The sequence below is a fragment of the Pichia kudriavzevii genome, chromosome 4 (assembly GCF_003054445.1).
Source record: "Pichia kudriavzevii chromosome 4, complete sequence".
In the NCBI taxonomy this organism is placed as follows: Eukaryota; Fungi; Ascomycota; class Pichiomycetes; order Pichiales; family Pichiaceae; genus Pichia; species Pichia kudriavzevii.
Genome location: NC_042509.1, coordinates 1,170,111 through 1,190,437, shown reverse-complemented (window position 1 = coordinate 1,190,437; position 20,327 = coordinate 1,170,111). Strand labels below are relative to the sequence as shown.

The following is a 20,327-nucleotide window of genomic DNA, read 5'->3' as shown; positions in this document are numbered from 1 at the left end:
TATGTTTGCAAAACCACTATACACACTCTCGTTCCTTGTATTATAACATATTAACTGTATTTTTTGTATGTACTTTTTGTGTAAGAGTTGACGGACCTGAAAATTAAAGAAAAATGGATACAAAGCCAATCTTTTTATAGAAGCCTATTCTCATTGGCAATGCCGACGATCTAAAGAGTAACAACGGCCTCTTTATAATCATTCTGTTGTAATCTTTGCCAAGCTTGCATTAGGGTATAGTTGAGCTCTGTGTATCTAAGAATAGATAAAGGGTGTATTTAGTTTGAAGAAATTCTTCCTTATTTCTATAAAGTGCTTGCATTTTTTTTTACATTCCATTTATTTCAATATAATCTCTTAGAATTTTCATTTCAACTCTTTATTGAAGCTACAGAGCTTCTAATACTGAGAAAAACCGTATGATATTGTTACACAAAAGTGAGCTATATAGTGTATTACATGTCTTTGGTATCTGTTAGACCATTTTCAAATTCAACCCCTAAAAACCTTACCAGAAAACACATATACAAGGCACAACAGCTGTAGATGTCATGGGCTGGAGTTTTCCCAATGTGGCAATTTCACCGATCTCAAAAATACTTTCTTTATTGATCCATTATTACACGGGTTTATTAGAAAGGCTTGATTGCGGAGTTACAAAGAGTTACATAAGTCACTGTGTTAGGCTTCTATATGCGCATATACAAAAATATGTATATTTCAAGAAAGATAATGGTACCCATTTCTATCATCGTCTCTTGCAAGGTACTGCTCCTCAATCAACACTTCGATGGCCTTTTTGATTTCACTAACGGTCGGCTTGAATCTATCGATAATCTGATAAACTTCACTGACTAAAGATTCATGTTTGAGTGTCTTTCTCGCCTTCATTATTCTGACAATACCCGCTTTCAACAACTCATGCTTATGGCTTGCGATTTCCTCATTTGTTTCTCTTTCTTCAGACCGGGTATCTGCCAACTTGACCGTCGCAAAATTAATCTTCAATTTTTTCGATGTGAACTCCGTTACAATTCTAAAGGTGGTACCCGGCGATAGGATACTTTTCTCACCTGGTGGGCTCTGAATAATTAATTTGTTCTTTATGAATGGAATCATATTGGCCTTGAACACATCCGGTGACAGGCCCGTCCTTTCTAGTAACGTGGTCACACTGAGTTCGTCATCATCCTGGTAACAAGACAAAATTAAATACTGAAACAATGTAACAATGAATTGGTATGGGGGCCTGCCAGGCTTAGAGATATTTGCTTTGACTTCAACCTTTGCTCTGTTCCATAACCAGTTCAATTTTCTACCATTATACTTATCTTTGTAAAGCTTGGTGAAAAGCTCCTCTGTTTGAATCAGCTCCTCTGGTAAAATAAAAGATTCATTGCCATTCCTGAAAAGTGAGCCCCATGATTCAGAATCCAAAATCTTTGGATCTAATTCTGTAACTATCTTTTTTGGGATCTCCTCATCACCAGATGTGACAAAATCTTTATAAGCATGACCCAAGTTCTTGGACGATCTAATATCGTTAAACATATTTGTGATCTTAATTGTATATTCAACAGTGTTCACCACCTTCAATTTCTGAACAATTAATTCTTCGTTCTGCTCATTTTCTGGGGTGAGCGTTGTAAATAGTAGTCTCTTTGATAGCAGTCTTCTATACCAAGTTTCAAAACTTTCCTTATCTTCTAGAAACTTGAAAATCACAATAAACTCATCAATGCTCATATCATCATGTTTATTTTTCAAGAAATCGTCACAATATTTTGCTAGAATTTCAGCTGTTTTAGATTTGGATCTCATCTCAGGAGTGGCAATGATATTATAATTGATAAATTTCTGACAAGCTGTTTCAAGCGCCTTAACAAATACAGGGTTATTCTCAAAAGATGTTTCAACAACTTCTTTGTATGTTTCATAGACTTTAATCAAAACCTTGACATATCTATTTGCATCGATAGAATCCACCGGTTTTTTCAACTTAGATCTTGCTTTTGGATCATTACTGAATTCTTGCAGGTTCTTTTGATAGATTTCATTTAGTTTTTCGTATTCCAGATGCGAGCGTTCTTTAAAGTGAATAATTTCTTGTTTACCTTGTTCCTCAATATAGTTTTGAAAGATTTCCAACAATGGAGGAATGGTTAGGGGAACTCTCTTTAGTAATGAGTTGATTTTCTTAATATCGTCATAGCGTTGCTGATCAAGTAAGCTTGGCAATTCATTTCTTATTCTCTCTTGGTGTGCTTGGATCAGAACATTGTTTAACACTGTATTTAAAGGTTTTCTGGTATGGTCATTCAAGTTTTCTAGATATTTGAGTTCCTCATCAATTCTTTGTGACGCCTTATGAATATAGTTAATAGCACCATTTTCTTGAATATATTGCGCTGATTCTTCAGCATAGAAACTTTGAGTTTCCAGCAAAAACCTTTTTTCGAAATCATTGATATAAACAGACAAATTTTGTTTCTTTAAATCATTAGCATCAAATCCCAATAATATAAACGACTGAATGGCCACGTCCAGATCCATGACATTAGTGGCCACGCCTATTCTCTTGAATTTGATCTGTTCCATAATCTGATCCATCAATGTGGTTAAGTTAGGATAAAATTTGTAATCCCTCCAAGATAATAAACACAAGCTGAAAATATCATAAACGTCACGATGTCCACTGGATCTCTCTTTAGTAACCCAATATCTATTCAAGTAGTCCATGACATCATTTAGTCTCTTTGATCCAACCAGATATCTCTGCCAAAATCGTATATAATATTGTAGAAAAGTTTCATTGTCCCGTTGTTTGGCATTCTCCAAATAGGTCTTTAAGAATTCTTTTACTTTCTCATACAATTCACTTCCAACTAATCTCACACTTGAAGAGTTGGTCTGTGCGTTGATATGTGACCTCTTTGAAGAAGCGGTACAATAATTGTAGACATTTGTATAAGTGTTTGTATACATTATTGCATCTAATGATGAATTTTTCTCATCACCTAAAATGATATTCATTGAAGGTTCTATGCTTGCCCATGTCGTTTCAAGGAATGTATCAGTCATTTTCCGATGCACTTAAGGAAACGTGCTTGAAGAATATGTTGCTCTGATTTAGGGAGAAGTAAGAACCTGAGCTGAGAGTTTGACATGGATTTGATATTTTAGGCCCAAGAAGTTTACAAGGCGAGGCAACTTTGTGAATTTGAGTTTTTTGAAGTGTTTTTTTCCTCCCCTATAGTTCAATGTAATTTATATTTGATTCTCCCTGGATAGTACTTAATATGGTATGTGTTTTGTAATCATTCTGAAATGTATATTTTAAGGGTTCCTATTCATTATGTTTCTCCAATACAAAGCAAACAGGTCAACAATGGGAGTAACTTAAGTTTCACGGAAATTAGTTTGACGTGACACCGCTCAACCTCGGTACAAAGTAGTTTTATGGGTATTTAATTAGATAACTTGATATATAGTAGTACAGGAGACGAAGTTTAAGGCTCTATGCCTTATCTCCAATATATGTGACTGTGTGGACAACTCTGAAAACACTGATTGTGAAGTTGATACACCAGACAACCAAAGTGACAAAGATGAATGCTGTTAGTGCTTTCACCTTTTTGCACATCGACGAATTGTACAATGGATCTCCAGGTAATCCCACAACGCAAACCCATCGACTATCAAAGATTGATTCAAAGCACAGGGACAAATTAGCAGAAGAGAAAATGATGAAAAATAAATCAAGTAAAATTAACCTTATTTTGGCTCTTGGATTCCGGAGCCCTAATGGTTGAGAAGTAAATTCATCATACGTAACACACAAAAGATAAACTATTGCACAACCTTGAACAATTAATGCCATTAAAGGGCTTGGTTGCTGCGTAGCATCATATTCTTGTGCCAACGCTACAAGTTTTGCAGAAATCCCCAATGCAACAGTAGTTAACGATAATGAAATTAACCTAAAAAATAATGGGAAATATGAATTTGTTTTCACTGATTCAAAAAGTTTTGGTTTCCAGTTCTTTTTATTCTCAGCAATCCAATACCTAGCTCTGTTTTTAATTTCTTCTTCCCTTTGTGCAAGGTACCGAAGTTTCCTTGGTTGGATCCGATTGATCTTTTCGTCATTACTGCTTGAACTTCCCCCATCGGAACTTTGGCCAGTACTATTCTCTTCATTAAGGTCGTCTTTTTTTTTGTCGCCTCTTTTCTCTACTGTACCATAGAGTTCGTTTAACCTCTTATGACCTTCCCATTTTTGGTTTAAATCGTATTCTTCAAATATCTGTTCAGCCATTCTGCGTTTACTCATCTCAAATGTTGTGCTACTACAAGAGGAGGTGATTGAATGGCAGTATCCAACAGGTATATTGAGAGGATTTAAGCTACTTTTTTCTTGAATTTTGTTTACTTTTACCGGGATATTTGATGTTGGAATCTTCAAAGTCTGTAAAAAGTCCCCCCAGTCAATATTATTCTTTGGAGTTAAGAATGTCGAAGTGAAAGGATCACCATGATCGTAGGAGTCTGGGAAATGCTTTAGTCGTTCAATGACATAAGGAGGGATAGTGTCTGGGGTTAGGCTATAGTAATGGTCAATGTTAACATTATTCGGGACAGTTGCCAAAACAGGGGAGCCATGCACTAAAGCATCTCTGTCGTTTGTTGAAGTGGTATTAAGATTGGAACTATAAGTAATCGGCGTTGAGTTTCGTACCATCGTATTAATGATGTCCAACAGTTCATCTGGTGACATTGATAGTTTTCCATTGGCAATTTTTGGATTTTCCTTTTCAGAAGGTCCAATTCTATTCTGCTTTCCAGTATCATCATCTGCAGGGGAAGTGCTAGGTCTTGTCTGTGTGGGTGCTGTATCTGTGTTGAAGACGTCAGTCCTAGAATCCATATCATCGGATGATACCAAATCGATTTGCGAATCCTCAGTGTGAAAGTAAGTGGCCATTCCAATGATTTAGCAAAGAGGCTGTCACTGAGTTTCAAGTAACAAGCAGCAAACTTTGATCTTTTGTCTGGTTTGTTCTTCAGGACCCGACCCCCAGAATAAAGACATACAGTGCAGCTGTATTCATGCAATTATCTAACACTCTTTTGGAAACGAAAACAAGCTGCTCCAAATAGGAAAAAAAAAGTGCACAGCCCTACAATGGCACCGGGGGCTCTTACACTAATGCGTTATACGAGAAGTGTCAAACGTCCAAATAAGGTGTATATAGCAGGTAGGAATAAGCCTAAGAAGCAAAGATGCAATATATATACCATCCGTACGTACATTTGAAGTATAAGAGAGACTCCGTTCTGCTGTGCATGTTATCCAGTTGTAGTCGATGTAGCCAATCGCCTGGATTACAATAGGAGTATGTACCCTGCGAGAAAATAGAATTGTTTGAACGGACTTACCATTTTACGATTGGGATAGGCCTTTAGAAGGAGGAAAATTACAACAGAACTGGCTTTTTCTTTCAGGTTATCAATCCTATAATGAATACCTTAAAAGGTGTTGACAGTACTGTTATGCGGAACATTGGTATTAGGTGTTTTTCCAACAGTGCCATATTTCGAAACAACGTTGAAATATCATCAATCCGGTCTACATTGCCTAGCAAGAGAATATATTTCTATGCACTCCCGATAACAAACAAGAAAACATTTTTGCATTGCAAATATAACAACGATATATTCCCGAATGGTAAGAAGACATTAGAGGGTAAAATAATTGATAAAGCTACATCAGTATGGAGCAATTTTTCAAAGAGTCAATCAAAGATAAACCAAAAGGTAGTTAGATCCATCAATAGAATCTTATCTAAGATTCCATGGCTAGAGTCATGCCTTTTGTCAATTCCATCACAGAGGTTCATTACCAGAAAGTTGAAGGAAGACAAAGATCTAAGAATAGAGAATTCTAACAAATACGTAACCCACGATGAGATTTTAGAGAAGAATATAAAGGGGTCACAATTGGAGAAATTTGATTACTATTATCCGAAAGAATTGACCAATATGGGGTTGATGCTACAGAATTTCAAGCCGGAATTCAAGAACCAGTATGAAATGCATCGAAAGGGAATCTGGAGAGAATTGTTACTCTTGCCATTGACAATTCCCTTTGCACTAGTTCCGCTATTACCAAACATCCCGGGTTTTTATCTATTATACAGAATCTATTGTCATATCAAGGTGATTGCATCCTTGAAATTCTTGGTGCTACTACTGAAGGATGGGCACTTAGACTACCATAAAGTTGAAGGAATCACAGAAATCTACCTTTCGAGTAATGATGCACAAGTTAGAGCCAATGTTATCAATGAGATTGATCGTGTTTCAAAACTACAAGAATTTGCCGAAAAGGATCTGGGAGAAACAGACCCTAATGAGGAGAAGCTGCTGATATCGGAAGACGTTGCACAGGAGCTATGCAAAGCCTTCAACGATGAAGAATGTACAGAGAAGTTGATTTTTGCCATTCAACAGGAACGAAAACATTTGGAGGAGCAGAAGGCGACAAAAGAGTCAGAATGATGCAGTCGAGAATACAACCTATGCTATACTTACCCAATGAATGTATAAACTTATTTCTAATGGTATCTACGGACCTTGTTTGTAATATATTTCCCTTGAAATAACCCTTATTAATGGTTTAACCTCTAATCTATTTGATAGCACAAACCCCATCAAAGTTTAAAAAAACAAAACATGGTATCACGTGCACAGAAAGAGGGCTGACAAAGCCTCTGCGCCCCCTCTAGGCGTGCCGCCGTATTCCCACCCGCACACCGCACAGCAAGCCTGTTAACCCTCATATACACTTGTAGCGAATTCTCCTTTCCTGTTGGAGAATCCAATTCTCTCTCTCTCCTCGCACGAGCACCCTTAAATATGTGTATATATCCTTCCTACTGAGCTTTCAATCACCTCAGTTCAACTTCTTTTGGTTTCCTCCTTAGACACATCAAACCACAATGAGAGCTAAGTGGAGAAAGAAGAGAGTCAGAAGACTCAAGAGAAAGAGACGGAAGGTTAGAGCAAGATCCAAATAAGCTCTTTGAACTTTCAGCGTCTAAATGATTGAATAACGAATTGAATCTATGATCATTTAAAACTTAATTTACATGGTATATATTCGGTCTGACTGTCTGTATACTGTACATATTATTAGGAAAGTTCATTTTTTTTTAGCGATGTCTATTGTATATCAGTTTATAACTTAATATCAAGAGCTTCACTAAAATTGGTTTGCCCTTACCCATCCGCAGTAGAGAGCGGTGTATTATCCATCTTTACTATTTTCTTGCCTCTTCAAGTCTCCTCATCGTATTTCCCCCCCAACAAGTTTTGCCCCCCGCGAGCCGGTTCTACAACAGAAGTTTCTGTTGCAGATAATCATGAAAAAGCGGCGCGTCGCCACACAGAAATTGCAGGGTGTTTTTTTTTTTTTTTTTTTTTTCTTTTCGGACTGGAAAGGATGGAGAAGATCGAGCGGGAGGGAAAGTGGAAAGAGGGAAAACAAGAGGCCGCACACTAGTGGAGGAGATGGAGCAAGTGGCGCCGGATTTCAGATATACAAGCAGAAATATATATATATATATACATATATATAAACGTACTGTACGTACACCTAAAAACTCCCCTAACTAGATCACACTACAAGTAGGGCATTGGCGACGTTGGAACTCAGACACATAAATTTCCAGAGACAATTAGACATCTCAGACGAGCATTAAAGTCCATCAAAACTCCTACTATAGCATTCTGAAACATACCACAAGTCGAAGGTTGAAAAAGTTTTTCTTTTCATTATTTATCAAGTTCACAATAACACAAGAGAATACAATTTACAATGGATTTAGACACAGACGTTCAAATGGAAGATGCTGGTGATCAACAGCAATCTCTTATTAATGAAAATGACTCTGGGAATGAGTCTCAATTGGTTACTAAAGTCCCAATTTCAACAGTTGATCCGAAAACTCAAATAAATACCTTAGATGGCTGGATTGAACAGCTAAGTAAGTGTGAGCCTTTAAGTGAAGAAAGTATCAAGGAACTATGCAATATGGCCATTGATGTATTGAAGAGTGAGGAAAATGTTCAACCTGTCCAAGTGCCTGTTACCATTTGTGGTGATATTCATGGCCAGTTTCATGATTTGATGGAGCTATTCAAGATTGGAGGTCCTTGTCCTGATACCAATTATCTATTTATGGGTGATTATGTGGATCGTGGTTATTATTCTGTGGAAACCGTTTCTTATTTGGTTGCAATGAAGGTCAGATATCCAAATAGAATCACAATTTTAAGAGGTAATCACGAATCAAGACAGATTACCCAAGTTTATGGTTTCTACGATGAATGTTTTAGAAAGTATGGCTCCTCAAACGTTTGGAAGTTATTCACTGATTTATTTGACTATTTCCCAATCACTGCATTAGTTGATAATTCAATCTTTTGTTTACATGGTGGATTATCTCCAATGATTGAGACAATTGACCAAGTCCGTGAACTAAATAGATTTCAAGAAGTGCCGCATGAAGGCCCAATGTGTGACTTGCTTTGGTCCGATCCTGATGATAGGGGCGGATGGGGAATCTCACCAAGAGGTGCAGGTTTCACCTTTGGTCAAGATATCAGTGAACAATTCAACCACACCAACGGCTTGAGCTTAACTGCAAGAGCCCATCAATTGGTTATGGAGGGTTACAGTTGGTCCCACCAAGATCTTGTCGTCACTATTTTTTCTGCTCCAAACTACTGTTACAGATGTGGTAATCAGGCCGCAATTATGGAAGTTGATGAGAACCACAATAGAGATTTCTTACAGTATGATCCGTCAGTTAGACCGGGTGAACCAACCGTCAGTAGAAAAACACCGGACTATTTCTTATAACCAAATTGGCTGCATGTTTTCTACTTTCATCACCTTCTAATCATTCTATGATAATATGGTTTATTCTTTTTTTGGGTTATCTATCATCAACGGTTCATATTTTTTTGTCCTTTTTTTACTTTCTTTCCTGTCTACTTCTACTGATCATTTCTTTCATAAATTAATCATTAGTCTTCCTATATTATTATCATCATTGGTATCATTACTATAATTAGCAGCCTATTTTATATAGTGCCTTAATAAACGGATCAAAATGGTTTTCTTTTTACTTTTTTACTTTTGTTTTTACTACTGTACTCATATATATATATATATATATATATACATACACACATTCACACATACACATATACATATAAGCACATGAAACAATATTTTAATGATTATTTTTTCTAATTGCAAAATAAAGAAAAGGCAATCTCTATGAATTCAATGGGGCAGGTTCAACCCCTACGATGAAACCATTTTTAATCATCATATTTATTTGGTTATCTGAAAAGACCATGGCAGAACCAAATGTTCAGTTTTGTCATCGTCAATAAATTTAGAGACTGCAGAGTAGGAGCCTCTAGCTAGAAATCCGCTTGGTGCTTCAACTTCCTCAAATTCCTTCTCATAAAATGGCGTGTCAACAGTATTTGGCGCATAACTGCCCATTGGCTCCTCAAGCTTGTCAACAGTAATACCTGTTTTCTTGACACCTTGCAAATATTTTAAACCCGTAATAATCTCATGTTGAACCTTAAACTTGATGATCAATTTGTATAAGCTTTTTTCCTTAATTTGAAAACTGATTTTCTTATTCTTTAATGATGAATAATCCCTCTCATTCTCGAGATTTATAACCACAGGTTCTTCACCTTTAATCTGTAATGTCATTGAAATGATAACAACCTTACGTTGGTCACCTGGAAGAATGTCTAGCTCTTTGCCGGTATTCAAACCCAGGCTTTTCTTCCATTTATTTAATGATTCGTCGTTTGCGTCCAAGTTGGCATATTCTTGAATTGTCTTTTTTTCGCCGACTTTAAAACCCGGAACACTCTCTGGCTGCAAGTCCTTGAAATCGTCACTCATCTGGGAATATCTTTATATACTTACACTACTAATTGAATTTCAAAAGAACAGGGGAAAAAGTGATATTATTGAACACGTCAGATCACAATTAACGGGATCAAAAAAAAAAAAATAAAAAGATCCCGTCTAATCGAGAATCTCAAACGCTCTTTCCCCTATTCCCAGAAATTGTCCAGCCACTTAAACTTCTCCAGCAAAACAAGCGGATATACAGGTACCCTAACCAAACCTATAACTGCGAATATATCCGAATAGATCCCTTTGAATACGATGTGGTCTATATTATGTAGTGAACCGAAAAGTAAAGTAGAAATAGCAGTTTTCATTATAGCTAATTCCTAATATTCGGCGATATCCGCAGTTTACATAGATATACACACAACTTGTACGTTGACTTTTTTTAGTAGATTGGATGAACTCACAAAACTTCTTCAATCTCTTTACTTTCTTTTTGACTTTGAACCATCTAGTTATTACAAAACCATAGGGAAAGTATGCTACCTGAAACTAAAAATATCGCACAATTGTCAGATACACAAATAGGCGCCGTTCTTGATGCTTTATTTGAACCTTGTGCTGCACTGAAGAGCTATCTCATCCCAAAGATAAGAACCCGCCCATTTGCAAATTACCCAAAATTGATAGATTTTTGCAGAGCTTGTCTACATACACTCATTGATGAATATGAAACCGATTCTCAAGCTCATAGTCAAGTTTGCAACATTGTCTGTGCACACCCGAGATTAGGAGTCCCCAAGAGAGATATATCCTCATTATCTGTGCATTCCCAGAACGAACAAAAATCATTAAATTGCGGTGATCCAAATGGTGAATTAGGTCAAAAACTAGCGAGAATGAATGAGTTATACGAGGAGAAATTCCCTGGTTTAATATTTGTCGTGTTTGTCAATGGCCGAACCAGGGAGGAAATTATAGAGATAATGAAGGAGAGAATTGCTTCAAGCAACTGGAAGGATGAAGTCCGGCACGCATTTGATGCAATGTGTGATATAGCACTCGACAGAGTTAATAAACTAGAGGCCAAATTATGAGTTGCCAAACAGGATGTGAATTATAGGAGTGTACATGTTTGTTACTTGATATATAAAGTAGACAGAAAATACTATTTAATCAAAATATATTTGAGAAAAATTATGGTTGTTCTTCTTGCATACTTTTAGATTTGTCAGCAGCTTCATCAACCGTGACTTCATCAACAGCTTGATTGCCATTATTATTATTGTATGTGTTCTGGTTATATGATCTTCGTCCATGATTCCTCTGGTTTTTCCTATAATTTCCATTACCATTATTGTAATTATAGTGACCATATTTATTATTGTTCTGATAGTACCTGCGTGAATTTCGGTAGTTTCCACCGTAAGGAGGATTCACATAGTACATAAATGGCGGCTGTCCTGGAGGAATTGGGTAGAACTGACCACTACTTCCGGAAGGTGGTGGCGGTGGTGGTGCTGGATAGGCATATTGATACATTGGAGCATTTGGTGAAAAAGCCGCTGACGGAATTATAGGGGAGACTCCAATTGGAACAGGTGTAGAAGGAGCAGTGGCTCCTTCAGCATGGGTCTCCTTTTGTTCTTTCCGTTCGGCATCATCACTACCGTTTGCAGTTTTTTGTCCATCGGCAGAGGGACTTTGTAATTTCTCGTGTTCTACCCGAGGCTCCACAGTTGCAGATTCATCAACTGCGTTTGTCGGTGGCGGGATCACTGGCACATAATAATATGGCGCCGATGTGCTTGGCGATCCTATTGATGGAGGCGAAGAAATCGGAAGATAACCATACGGTGTACCTGGGGGAGGATACATTCCATTTTGTGGGTAATAAACATACTGGTATCTATTGAAGTTGTTATAGTGCTTTTTGTTGTAGTTATACCCATTTGAATAATGTTTTCTTTGACCATGGTTGCTAGTTTCTTTCTTGAAATAGTTGTTGCGACCGCTTTTATATACGGTACTGTCGTTCACATCCCCTTCATCTCCATACAAGATAATTTCTGGATCATCATCATCGTCATCATCATCATCATCATCGTCGTCGTCTTCGTCGTTCTCATCATCACCATTATCATCGTCATCATCATCATAATCACCTCCTTCTTCCTTTTCGTCCCCTTCACCACCATCATATTCCCCTCCTTTTTCTTTTTTACTTGATTTCCCTCTCCGGTCAATTCCACCTTCGGTTGCTTCTTTAAATTTCGTTGGATTTCTATTATACTGGTCCTCGGAAACTAATTGTTGCGCATAAGGATCATATGTAGGATTGTATGATGATACATTTCTTGGCATGATACGCAGTTTCTTAAAAGCATTTATCATGTCTTTATTATCGTGAACGTAGTCATTTCTATGTTTTTTGAAAAACTCACTATATGTGTTGTAGACATCTTCAAGTTTGACACGATCCAATTTTTCCTTGGGATCAAATTTAATATTTCTAAAATCTAAGGGCTTTATATTTCCTGCTTGATCAAATTTAGCATTTTTTTTGGTTTCGTCATCAGCATTAATTAAAGATGTATTGATTTTAAAAAGTACCATTGAGGATCCATCGTTTGACAATATATGCCCCAAATGATAATACTCAGCCAATTGATGAGCCAAGAGTCTATAATATGAATTCAGCGGATTCATTTTCCACGAGTCAATACTTGGCCTAATTATGAACTTTATGATCTCAGACTCAAGGTTTAGAATGAATTTGGAGGCGTTTTCTTCCTCTACATTTTCAATTTTGTTTTTCATTTTTGCTGGATTCATATATGGTTTACCTTTCTTGTGGTTAAGGTCAAATAATGACTTAATTAAAATGTTTGGAATCTGATAATGTGAAGACAACACTTCGACATTTTCCAGATCAGTTAGGTTTTCGTCCAAAGCAATTTCAACAAGTTCACTGTTGACCGAGTAAACATCACCTTCTGTCTCATTCTGTTCTTCAAGTTCGTTAGCATCGATACCTCCATTGAGCTCATCATTACCATCGTCATCACACTCTTGATAGTCTGGAGTTTTGTCCGAATCTTTCTCATAATAAACGTCTCTAGCTGTTGAATTATCGTTCCTCATTTTGCCATTTTCTTGATAGTCGCCGTTCTCGTTCACATCATGTGGAGCGGGGGTTTCCAAACTCTTTGGCTTTGTATTGCGGAGAGAATCCCCAACAATCACTTCATTATCCCTGGAATCCATTTCTCTAGTTGCGGTGGCGTGGCGATGGTGCACAAGGGGGTTGCAGTGTCAATTCTTCCTCCACAAGTTCGGGAAGTGGCTTGCCCGACTTACACTGAATGTAGTTTGGCATGCACAGGAAAAAAACATGGCTGTCACCTCATCATGAATTTCTCCGCGAGTTTAATTACCCAAAAAGTATATTCAAAAAATTATATGTTACATAAACTCAGTATATATCTGGATGCTATAAATAGTATTAGTTCAAATTAGTGCTTCATTCCATGGTAACATCTCCATCAGTATCTTTGGGAAGAGACTTCTTTTCCTGAATCCATTGCGCTATCTTTGTTTTCAATTCAATATCGTCGGTCACATCTTCCATTTTTAAAGGCATACGGTTGAACGGATCTGTTGGATCGTTCATTAAATGTGCCTTTAGGACACTCCTATCCATAGATATCTTGGAACTTGGTAATCTCACTGGATCTTTCATCAGTGTAAACATCAAAGGATCCAAAAACTCATCAGGAACCTCACCTAATTCCAGTTCTTCTTCTTCATCTGCAGTTTTGATATTCTTAGCATCTTCCACAAACTTTAGTAAGTGTTTTTCGAAATATTCATTTGGAATTTTGTAGTTCTTCTTTAAAATGTTAATAGCCTTGATAAAATTATCAGGTTCAAAAGATCTTAAATCTCTAGCAACAGCCTCAACAAATTCACGCTCAATAGACAAATTGAGGAAAATTGAACATAATTGTAACAATAGTTCTTTGGGATCAAATTGATATTTCTCAGGTTCTTCAACCTTTAGTTCGTTATATCTAGGACCAACTAGAACAACTAAATTATAATTTAGCATACCTGCCAATCTATCAACGATCTCAACAATAGTAAACGATTTTGGTGTTTCCTTCGTAAATAGATTAAATAACGTGATTGTTTTGTTACTCAACTGCACATATGATTTAGCCATTCTTTCACTGTCTTGCAACTTTTTGGTTAATTCTTCATCCGTATCAGGTGTTTCAGGCTGGAAACCTTTCGCTCTTCTGTGCAACTCCTTTTGATAGTTGTGAATGTTGATTAAATGGTTCAATGATTCATCTAATAAATATGTGGTATCATTTAGCATTCTAGCCACAAATCTAATGAAGAACTTTTGAAATTTAGTTGCAATCGTCCGTAAGTCTTGTTTGAAAAAATCGAATTTCCATAATTTCTCAATTATGAAAGATATATGATATCTTGCGTTGAACTTATCATAAAATTGCGAGGATGCGCCAGTTTTCTCAACCATGACATAGAAGTCTAATAGGGAGATTAGCAAGTTAGAGCGTACTGTCTCATCTTCGTTAAATACAGGAAACATAAATCCATCCTGCTCTCCCATATTGGTTTGAAACGGCAATGAACCAAAAAACAAAACTTCAATCAACCTAGACTTTAAATGGGGATTAGAGATTAGTTCAGGACACCTCAAAACAATAATCGAGAACTCAACAAATTTGGTTAGCTTCGCCTTATTGTCAACCATTGGATTATTGGTGAATCTAGATATGAAATGTGTATAATTCACAAACCCCTCGACATAGATTTCAGGAAAGTATTTGAACGGCACAGGTGATAACTTTCTCAAAAATTCAACATCATCAAGCTTGCTTATTTCATCATCAAAGTTGTGTAAAGGAATCTTCAAATATGGGAAAAAATTGCCCATTTTCGGATGATATTCGTGTTTCTCATCAATCAATCTCACCAGGAATTCGCAAACTCCAATGATTGTGTCAAATACTTCAAGTTGAAATTCCCTGCAGCAGAAAAACATATCAATTGAACGGATACTATTTTCATTTTCATTGATTTTTTTCTCAATTGGATCAATTCTTGCCCTTACCAATTTCTGGGCAAACGGATTTGAATCCATATTTGACTTCGCCAACATTTCTTGCAAGTGTTTTAGTTGACCCTTCAATTGCTTATTAATTTTGGTTTTCTTATTATAAGAGGAGATGACACCACCCAAGCCATAGTGCAAATAAGTTAACATTAAGTAAAAGCACTGCGATATAAAATTCAATTCTTTTGACTCATCATACAACTGGTCACCCGAAAAAAGGTCATTAGATTCTTGAATCGTTGAATTTATTCTAGTTTCTTCAGCAATATCAATTAATCTTGTTTTGTAGCTCAAATAATCAACTGCAATTTTATCGGTTTTTGATGCCATTCCATCTCTCAATATAGGTTCTGACAGTTTAACTAATATCATGGTTACATTTAGCATTAAGGAATCACTTGCCAAATCTTTATCATCTGCATGCTCACTTACACGCAAATGTGACTTATTGACCAGATCCGCCATAAATGTCAAAACTTGTTTTCTAGAGTCCGGATTGACTCTGATTAATGAGTTGATGATATTGAACAATCTGTCCAGTAAAAAGGAGTAAGAAGATTCCAATGATTTATTAATGGTTTTGATTTCGCTTTTATTCAAAACTCCAACGTAATTTGAGTCTGCAATTTTTGGAAGCAAGGGAGAGATTCTTAATATCTTACCCAAGAAGGAACACAGTTCAATCTGCTTGGAACTCAAACATTTAGGATTGAATATATCCATTTGATGGATATATGCGCATATGTTTTTATTCATCGTTAGTGCTTCGATAATGGCTAAAATGGTATCGTACTTAGACGATGTGGAGAGACTTTCAGTATCCAATGATCTATCTATTTCATCAGTAAGAATAGGTAAAATTTCGTTCAAAAACTCTAATTGTGTTTGATTATCAACGATAGAATTCAATAAGGCTACCCAAAAGTCTTGATATCTATTGTAATTAAGGACGAGCTCATTAGTAATATCTATCAAGGTTGGCTGATCGATAAAGGTATCAGGTTCATAAAAGAGGATGGAGGCATACCCAGAACACAATCTTAATATTTCATCGTAAAACTCGACTTTTTCACTATAAGATGCTGTTTTCAGTTTATTCAAGAGTCTCTTAGAGTCGTAAGCTGTAGACCACGATTTAAATAGATATTGCAAAGGTGACGAAAAATGAGGTCTGACACCCAGTTCGAATATCAAAGTGGTTAAGATTGTATCTGGACTATCCACACCTATAAGATCATCAGATTCCAATTCAGATCTTAACGATTCTAAGTAAATTAAAGAGGATGTTGAAGTGTCCGTTGGTGTTAGTGTAACCGAGAAGATTCTGCCTAATTCATTGGCTTTCCATCTTTCTAAGCTTATGCCCACATTTTCAGACTTCTGTTCACCCCCTTGTAAGCATTTATGATCTGTAGAGTATGTTCCCTTTGGCAATGCTCCCTCCGTTTTGTTGACAATTGTTTGATGTTGTTGTACATCTTTACTAGTTGCGTCGTCGTTTTCAAGTTCTACTTTACGTTCTTCCATTTGTTTCTTTCGTAATGCTTCTAATTTTGCCAATCTCATGGCACGTATATCTGACGGAGATTGCATTTTCGTTAGGGACTAGTGGATCACCCGTGAATGGATAAAAGGCAGTTGGAATTCTTGGTGTTAACTATCTACAATTTGCCACTCCTTTGATTTATTAAATAACTGATTTACATAATTTATTTCGCTTAAGTATTTGACGTTTTTAAACTACTTGTGCCAATGACGCAAGCTCCCCTTTTGTTTGGATGTACACCTATGGAAAGCAAGCATACTCTCTACCTTAGGGTAAAAAAAAACCACAGCTGTTGACTGTACTAAGTAGGATTAGATTATATATAAAATTGAAGTTGACAAACTAAGATTATATAAAACAAATTTAAGCCTTAAGAGCAAAAGACTTGACTGGGTAAGCAATAGCTAACTTTCTTGCTCTTTCAGTCTTTAAAGACTTTTGTTCCTTGGTTAAAGCTCTTCTTAAAGCTCTGGTCTTCTTAGCTCTCAATTCCTTTGGAATGTACTTCTTACCTTCGTAGAAAGCTCTGACAGAAGCTCTTTGTTGTGCGTTAATGACAGTCAAGACTCTAGCAATGTCCTTTCTGACAGTCTTGATCTTTGGAACAAATTGCTTGGAGACCTTTTGGACCTTTAAGTCTGCAAGTTCCTTCTTTAAGTCAACGAGTTGTTCTTCTAATTGTTCCTTAGACTTAGTTCTTAATTCGTATGCCTTTAATCCAGCCTATAATATAATGGTAGTAAACAATCAATGTTAGTATACCGGTTTGCTTTTGTATTCTGAATCTAGGAATATTTGTTGGTTGCATGGCACAAGTGACTTTGCATAAATTTGTTTTGGAATTTATTTTCCCATGAGAGTGAAACGTTTTTATACATGTTTTAGTCCTAATTGTTTTATTGCAATCTCGTCTCTGCAGATTATTCAAACAATAGTCTACCATGGGAAGTATGTCTTCACTTTCAAAACTTAAAAAAATATATCCTTTCAATCAATTATTTTTTGCTATAGTAGATTTTATCTTTGACATTTCAAATTGCTAAAATACGAAGACAACTAACCAATGTAAAAACAGGATGAATGCATGTAGTTCATATCTAAAATTATATCTTCTTTATCCAAAACATTGTCTCTTTGAGTTGATCTTCAATTTCATATAATTCTCCGTGATTCGCCTGCATAACTAATCTGCTAATACCATGTCAGCAATATAATCCTCAGGTTACGTATTGTACATACCATTTTGTCTGTTGATCTAATTTACGGATGCTTTCAAGAGGTTCGTAAAGGGCTCCAACTTCAAGCACACAATTATTTTCAAACTTGAATTACCTATACACAGTGAAATCTTTGCAGAGACTAGGAAGACGATTTTCCCAGCCGAGAAGGTGATTCCCCATTGGGGGAGCATTTCCTCCACCAGCCGCTGCAATTCGGTAAGGTGTTTCCCTGCAATATTCCTCCTCCCCCCCTACTAGAGAGCGAAGAAAAATTTATGTGACTGCGAAAAACTAAGTGTACTTATAAACTAGTGGTGGGCGGGGTGGATACTTAAAACGGAAAGATAAGTCACGTGAAATATGAGTTCCCAATCAGGAAAAGTAGTCATAAATTGAGGATATACTTCTATTGTTGAAAGGAAGGTCCTGGGAGGGACTAAAAATAACTACTGGGTTCGATAAGGATAAGAACTAGGGCCAATGAGTTGAGTTTGTAGATTAATTATAATTACAATCATAATACTTTTTTTTATTTAGGTTGAAGAAGAGGAGGATAAAAGGTTAGGTACAAGCAACTAAAGAATCAGATAATTTAAATAACAATATAAAATTAAAATTTTAGGTTATTTAAGCGGCATTCTTTAAGGTGTTGGATAACCATTCTAGACCTTCGTACAAACCATCACCGGAAGTAGCACAAGCTGCTTGAATGAACCATGGTCTTGGTCTGATAGATTGAAGACCTAATTTTTCGGTGATTTCTGCAGCAGTCATAGCATTTGGTAGATCTTGTTTGTTGGCGAAAACCAAGAGAACAGCATCTCTAAGTTCGTCTTCATTAAGCATTCTTTGTAATTCTTCTCTTGCCTCGGAGATTCTGTCTCTATCGTTAGAGTCAACAACGAAAATAATACCTTGGGTGTTTTGGAAATAGTGTCTCCACAATGGTCTAATCTTATCTTGTCCACCAACATCCCAAACAGTAAAGGAAATGTTCTTATATTCAACGGTTTCAACATTAAAACCAATGGTTGGAATGGTGGTAACAATTTCACCTAACTTTAGTTTATATAAAATGGTAGTCTTACCAGCTGCATCCAAACCAACCATTAAAATTCTCATTTCTTTACGACCGAAAAGGCCGGATAATAACTTAGAAATAGATAAACCCATCTATAATAGAAATTAAAGTGAAATCGGTTAGTAAACTGTTTAGTAGATAAACATACAGCTAGTGTTATTGATGATTCCTGGAGTGGATTTCACTTGTATCAATAGATTCAAAGAACTCCTGCATGACACGCGCGCTAAAATGACAGCCAGCACGCATTTTCCCAATAAACACTATGCATTGTTAGAAACAATCACACAATATCCAACGGTACAATGTATGATGCCCACAAGCAGATACTTGGCCTTGATGTATCCATTGCCCATATTTTAATGTCAAAGAAAGAAACAAATTCCAAAAGGCAAATGAAAAAAAAAAGGCAAATTAGACAACTGACATAACCTGTTAGAGTTTCATCTGGTGAGTTCCTCTTATTTGTATTCACTTCCTGAAGAAATGTGAACTAGCTTCGTGTTAGCACAAAGGACATCAACTTTGTAGATATACAATGGTAATTGACATGCCATGCAAAGAGATATCCCATCCAAAAATGATAATATGAGTTCCAAGGAATTAACTCACAAGAAAAAAAAAACACCAAAATTGTAGAGTACTATTCCAATAACAACTGCATGTATAGTAACAACAGTATATTAAGCTGACACGTAAAACATTCCCATATGCCATGTAAGTTGCGATAGCAAATATGCAAAAAAAAAAAATCCAAAAACAAATTATGAATCACAATCAAAACAATGAGAACACTGTTGTTGATCATGATAAGCAGCCATCACTAGAGGGGCAGTGATACGATTTGATGGTGGGACACCATGGCAATCCCAAGATACACGTGTGCCTCTTCCATCCTTCTACGCAGGTTTTCTTGCCTTGAAGAAATATCGCCCCTTGCCATGCTCTTACGTGTCAACATTAAAATGCGGCCATACTGCTATAGTGCCATTGGAATAGTCTTGTCTCTGTTTCTCTACCCACTAAGGGGTCAGGGAGGAAAAACACGTCTCCACCCTATATCTAACACATACCTTTTGCTTTTGTTCCTGCAGATGCTACTTGGTACAAGGTCCTCAAATCAAACAATTACCGAAAAACAGCTTCTCTAGATGGCTGCCAAACCCAAAGCCAGCAACAGCGACGAGAATTCCATGAGAAACACCTCGCCTCTTCTTCCACTTTCGCCAAAAGGGCAAAACGCGCCCTTCGCGAACTAAATACCATAATTACGTAATCAAACACTACAGTTTTAAAGGAGAAAGCGTGTATTGGGACAAAACTAACAGTAGAGGACAGTAATACAAAGCAAAGAAAGGGTTGCAAATATATAC

General features: G+C 36.6%; 10 protein-coding genes across 10 annotated transcripts, besides 1 other annotated feature; 3 read left to right on the top strand and 7 right to left on the bottom strand.

Annotated features, from left to right (window-relative positions):
- Window positions 1-720: 720 nt before the first annotated feature.
- Window positions 721-3,081, bottom strand: C5L36_0D05680 (uncharacterized protein; the record flags this gene model as incomplete). The annotated part of the gene is made up of 1 exon (XM_029467458.1): window positions 721-3,081. One exon carries the CDS (start codon window positions 3,079-3,081, stop codon window positions 721-723), a length of 2,361 nt encoding a protein of 786 aa, XP_029323318.1.
- Window positions 3,082-3,517: 436 nt separating this feature from the next.
- On the bottom strand, window positions 3,518-4,984 carry C5L36_0D05670 (uncharacterized protein; the record flags this gene model as incomplete). Its single annotated transcript, XM_029467457.1, has 1 exon — window positions 3,518-4,984. One exon carries the CDS (start codon window positions 4,982-4,984, stop codon window positions 3,518-3,520), a length of 1,467 nt encoding a protein of 488 aa, XP_029323317.1.
- Window positions 4,985-5,520: 536 nt separating this feature from the next.
- On the top strand, window positions 5,521-6,561 carry C5L36_0D05660 (uncharacterized protein; the record flags this gene model as incomplete). The annotated part of the gene is made up of 1 exon (XM_029467456.1): window positions 5,521-6,561. The coding sequence occupies one exon, from the start codon at window positions 5,521-5,523 to the stop codon at window positions 6,559-6,561; it is 1,041 nt and encodes a 346-aa protein (XP_029323316.1).
- A 440-nt stretch (window positions 6,562-7,001) lies between these two features.
- Window positions 7,002-7,079: a sequence feature (Short protein (C5L36_0D05650, AWU77839.1) was converted to a misc_feature.).
- Window positions 7,080-7,879: 800 nt separating this feature from the next.
- On the top strand, window positions 7,880-8,926 carry C5L36_0D05640 (uncharacterized protein; the record flags this gene model as incomplete). Its single annotated transcript, XM_029467455.1, has 1 exon — window positions 7,880-8,926. The coding sequence occupies one exon, from the start codon at window positions 7,880-7,882 to the stop codon at window positions 8,924-8,926; it is 1,047 nt and encodes a 348-aa protein (XP_029323315.1).
- Window positions 8,927-9,406: 480 nt separating this feature from the next.
- Window positions 9,407-10,003, bottom strand: C5L36_0D05630 (uncharacterized protein; the record flags this gene model as incomplete). Its single annotated transcript, XM_029467454.1, has 1 exon — window positions 9,407-10,003. The coding sequence occupies one exon, from the start codon at window positions 10,001-10,003 to the stop codon at window positions 9,407-9,409; it is 597 nt and encodes a 198-aa protein (XP_029323314.1).
- A 494-nt stretch (window positions 10,004-10,497) lies between these two features.
- C5L36_0D05620 (uncharacterized protein) lies at window positions 10,498-11,055 on the top strand (the record flags this gene model as incomplete). Its single annotated transcript, XM_029467453.1, has 1 exon — window positions 10,498-11,055. The coding sequence occupies one exon, from the start codon at window positions 10,498-10,500 to the stop codon at window positions 11,053-11,055; it is 558 nt and encodes a 185-aa protein (XP_029323313.1).
- A 100-nt stretch (window positions 11,056-11,155) lies between these two features.
- C5L36_0D05610 (uncharacterized protein) lies at window positions 11,156-13,225 on the bottom strand (the record flags this gene model as incomplete). The annotated part of the gene is made up of 1 exon (XM_029467452.1): window positions 11,156-13,225. One exon carries the CDS (start codon window positions 13,223-13,225, stop codon window positions 11,156-11,158), a length of 2,070 nt encoding a protein of 689 aa, XP_029323312.1.
- Window positions 13,226-13,481: 256 nt separating this feature from the next.
- C5L36_0D05600 (uncharacterized protein) lies at window positions 13,482-16,700 on the bottom strand (the record flags this gene model as incomplete). Its single annotated transcript, XM_029467451.1, has 1 exon — window positions 13,482-16,700. The coding sequence occupies one exon, from the start codon at window positions 16,698-16,700 to the stop codon at window positions 13,482-13,484; it is 3,219 nt and encodes a 1,072-aa protein (XP_029323311.1).
- A 316-nt stretch (window positions 16,701-17,016) lies between these two features.
- Window positions 17,017-17,895, bottom strand: C5L36_0D05590 (uncharacterized protein; the record flags this gene model as incomplete). The annotated part of the gene is made up of 2 exons (XM_029467450.1): window positions 17,017-17,376; window positions 17,893-17,895. The coding sequence occupies 2 exons, from the start codon at window positions 17,893-17,895 to the stop codon at window positions 17,017-17,019; spliced, it is 363 nt and encodes a 120-aa protein (XP_029323310.1).
- Window positions 17,896-18,500: 605 nt separating this feature from the next.
- On the bottom strand, window positions 18,501-19,046 carry C5L36_0D05580 (uncharacterized protein; the record flags this gene model as incomplete). Its single annotated transcript, XM_029467449.1, has 1 exon — window positions 18,501-19,046. One exon carries the CDS (start codon window positions 19,044-19,046, stop codon window positions 18,501-18,503), a length of 546 nt encoding a protein of 181 aa, XP_029323309.1.
- Window positions 19,047-20,327: the final 1,281 nt, after the last annotated feature.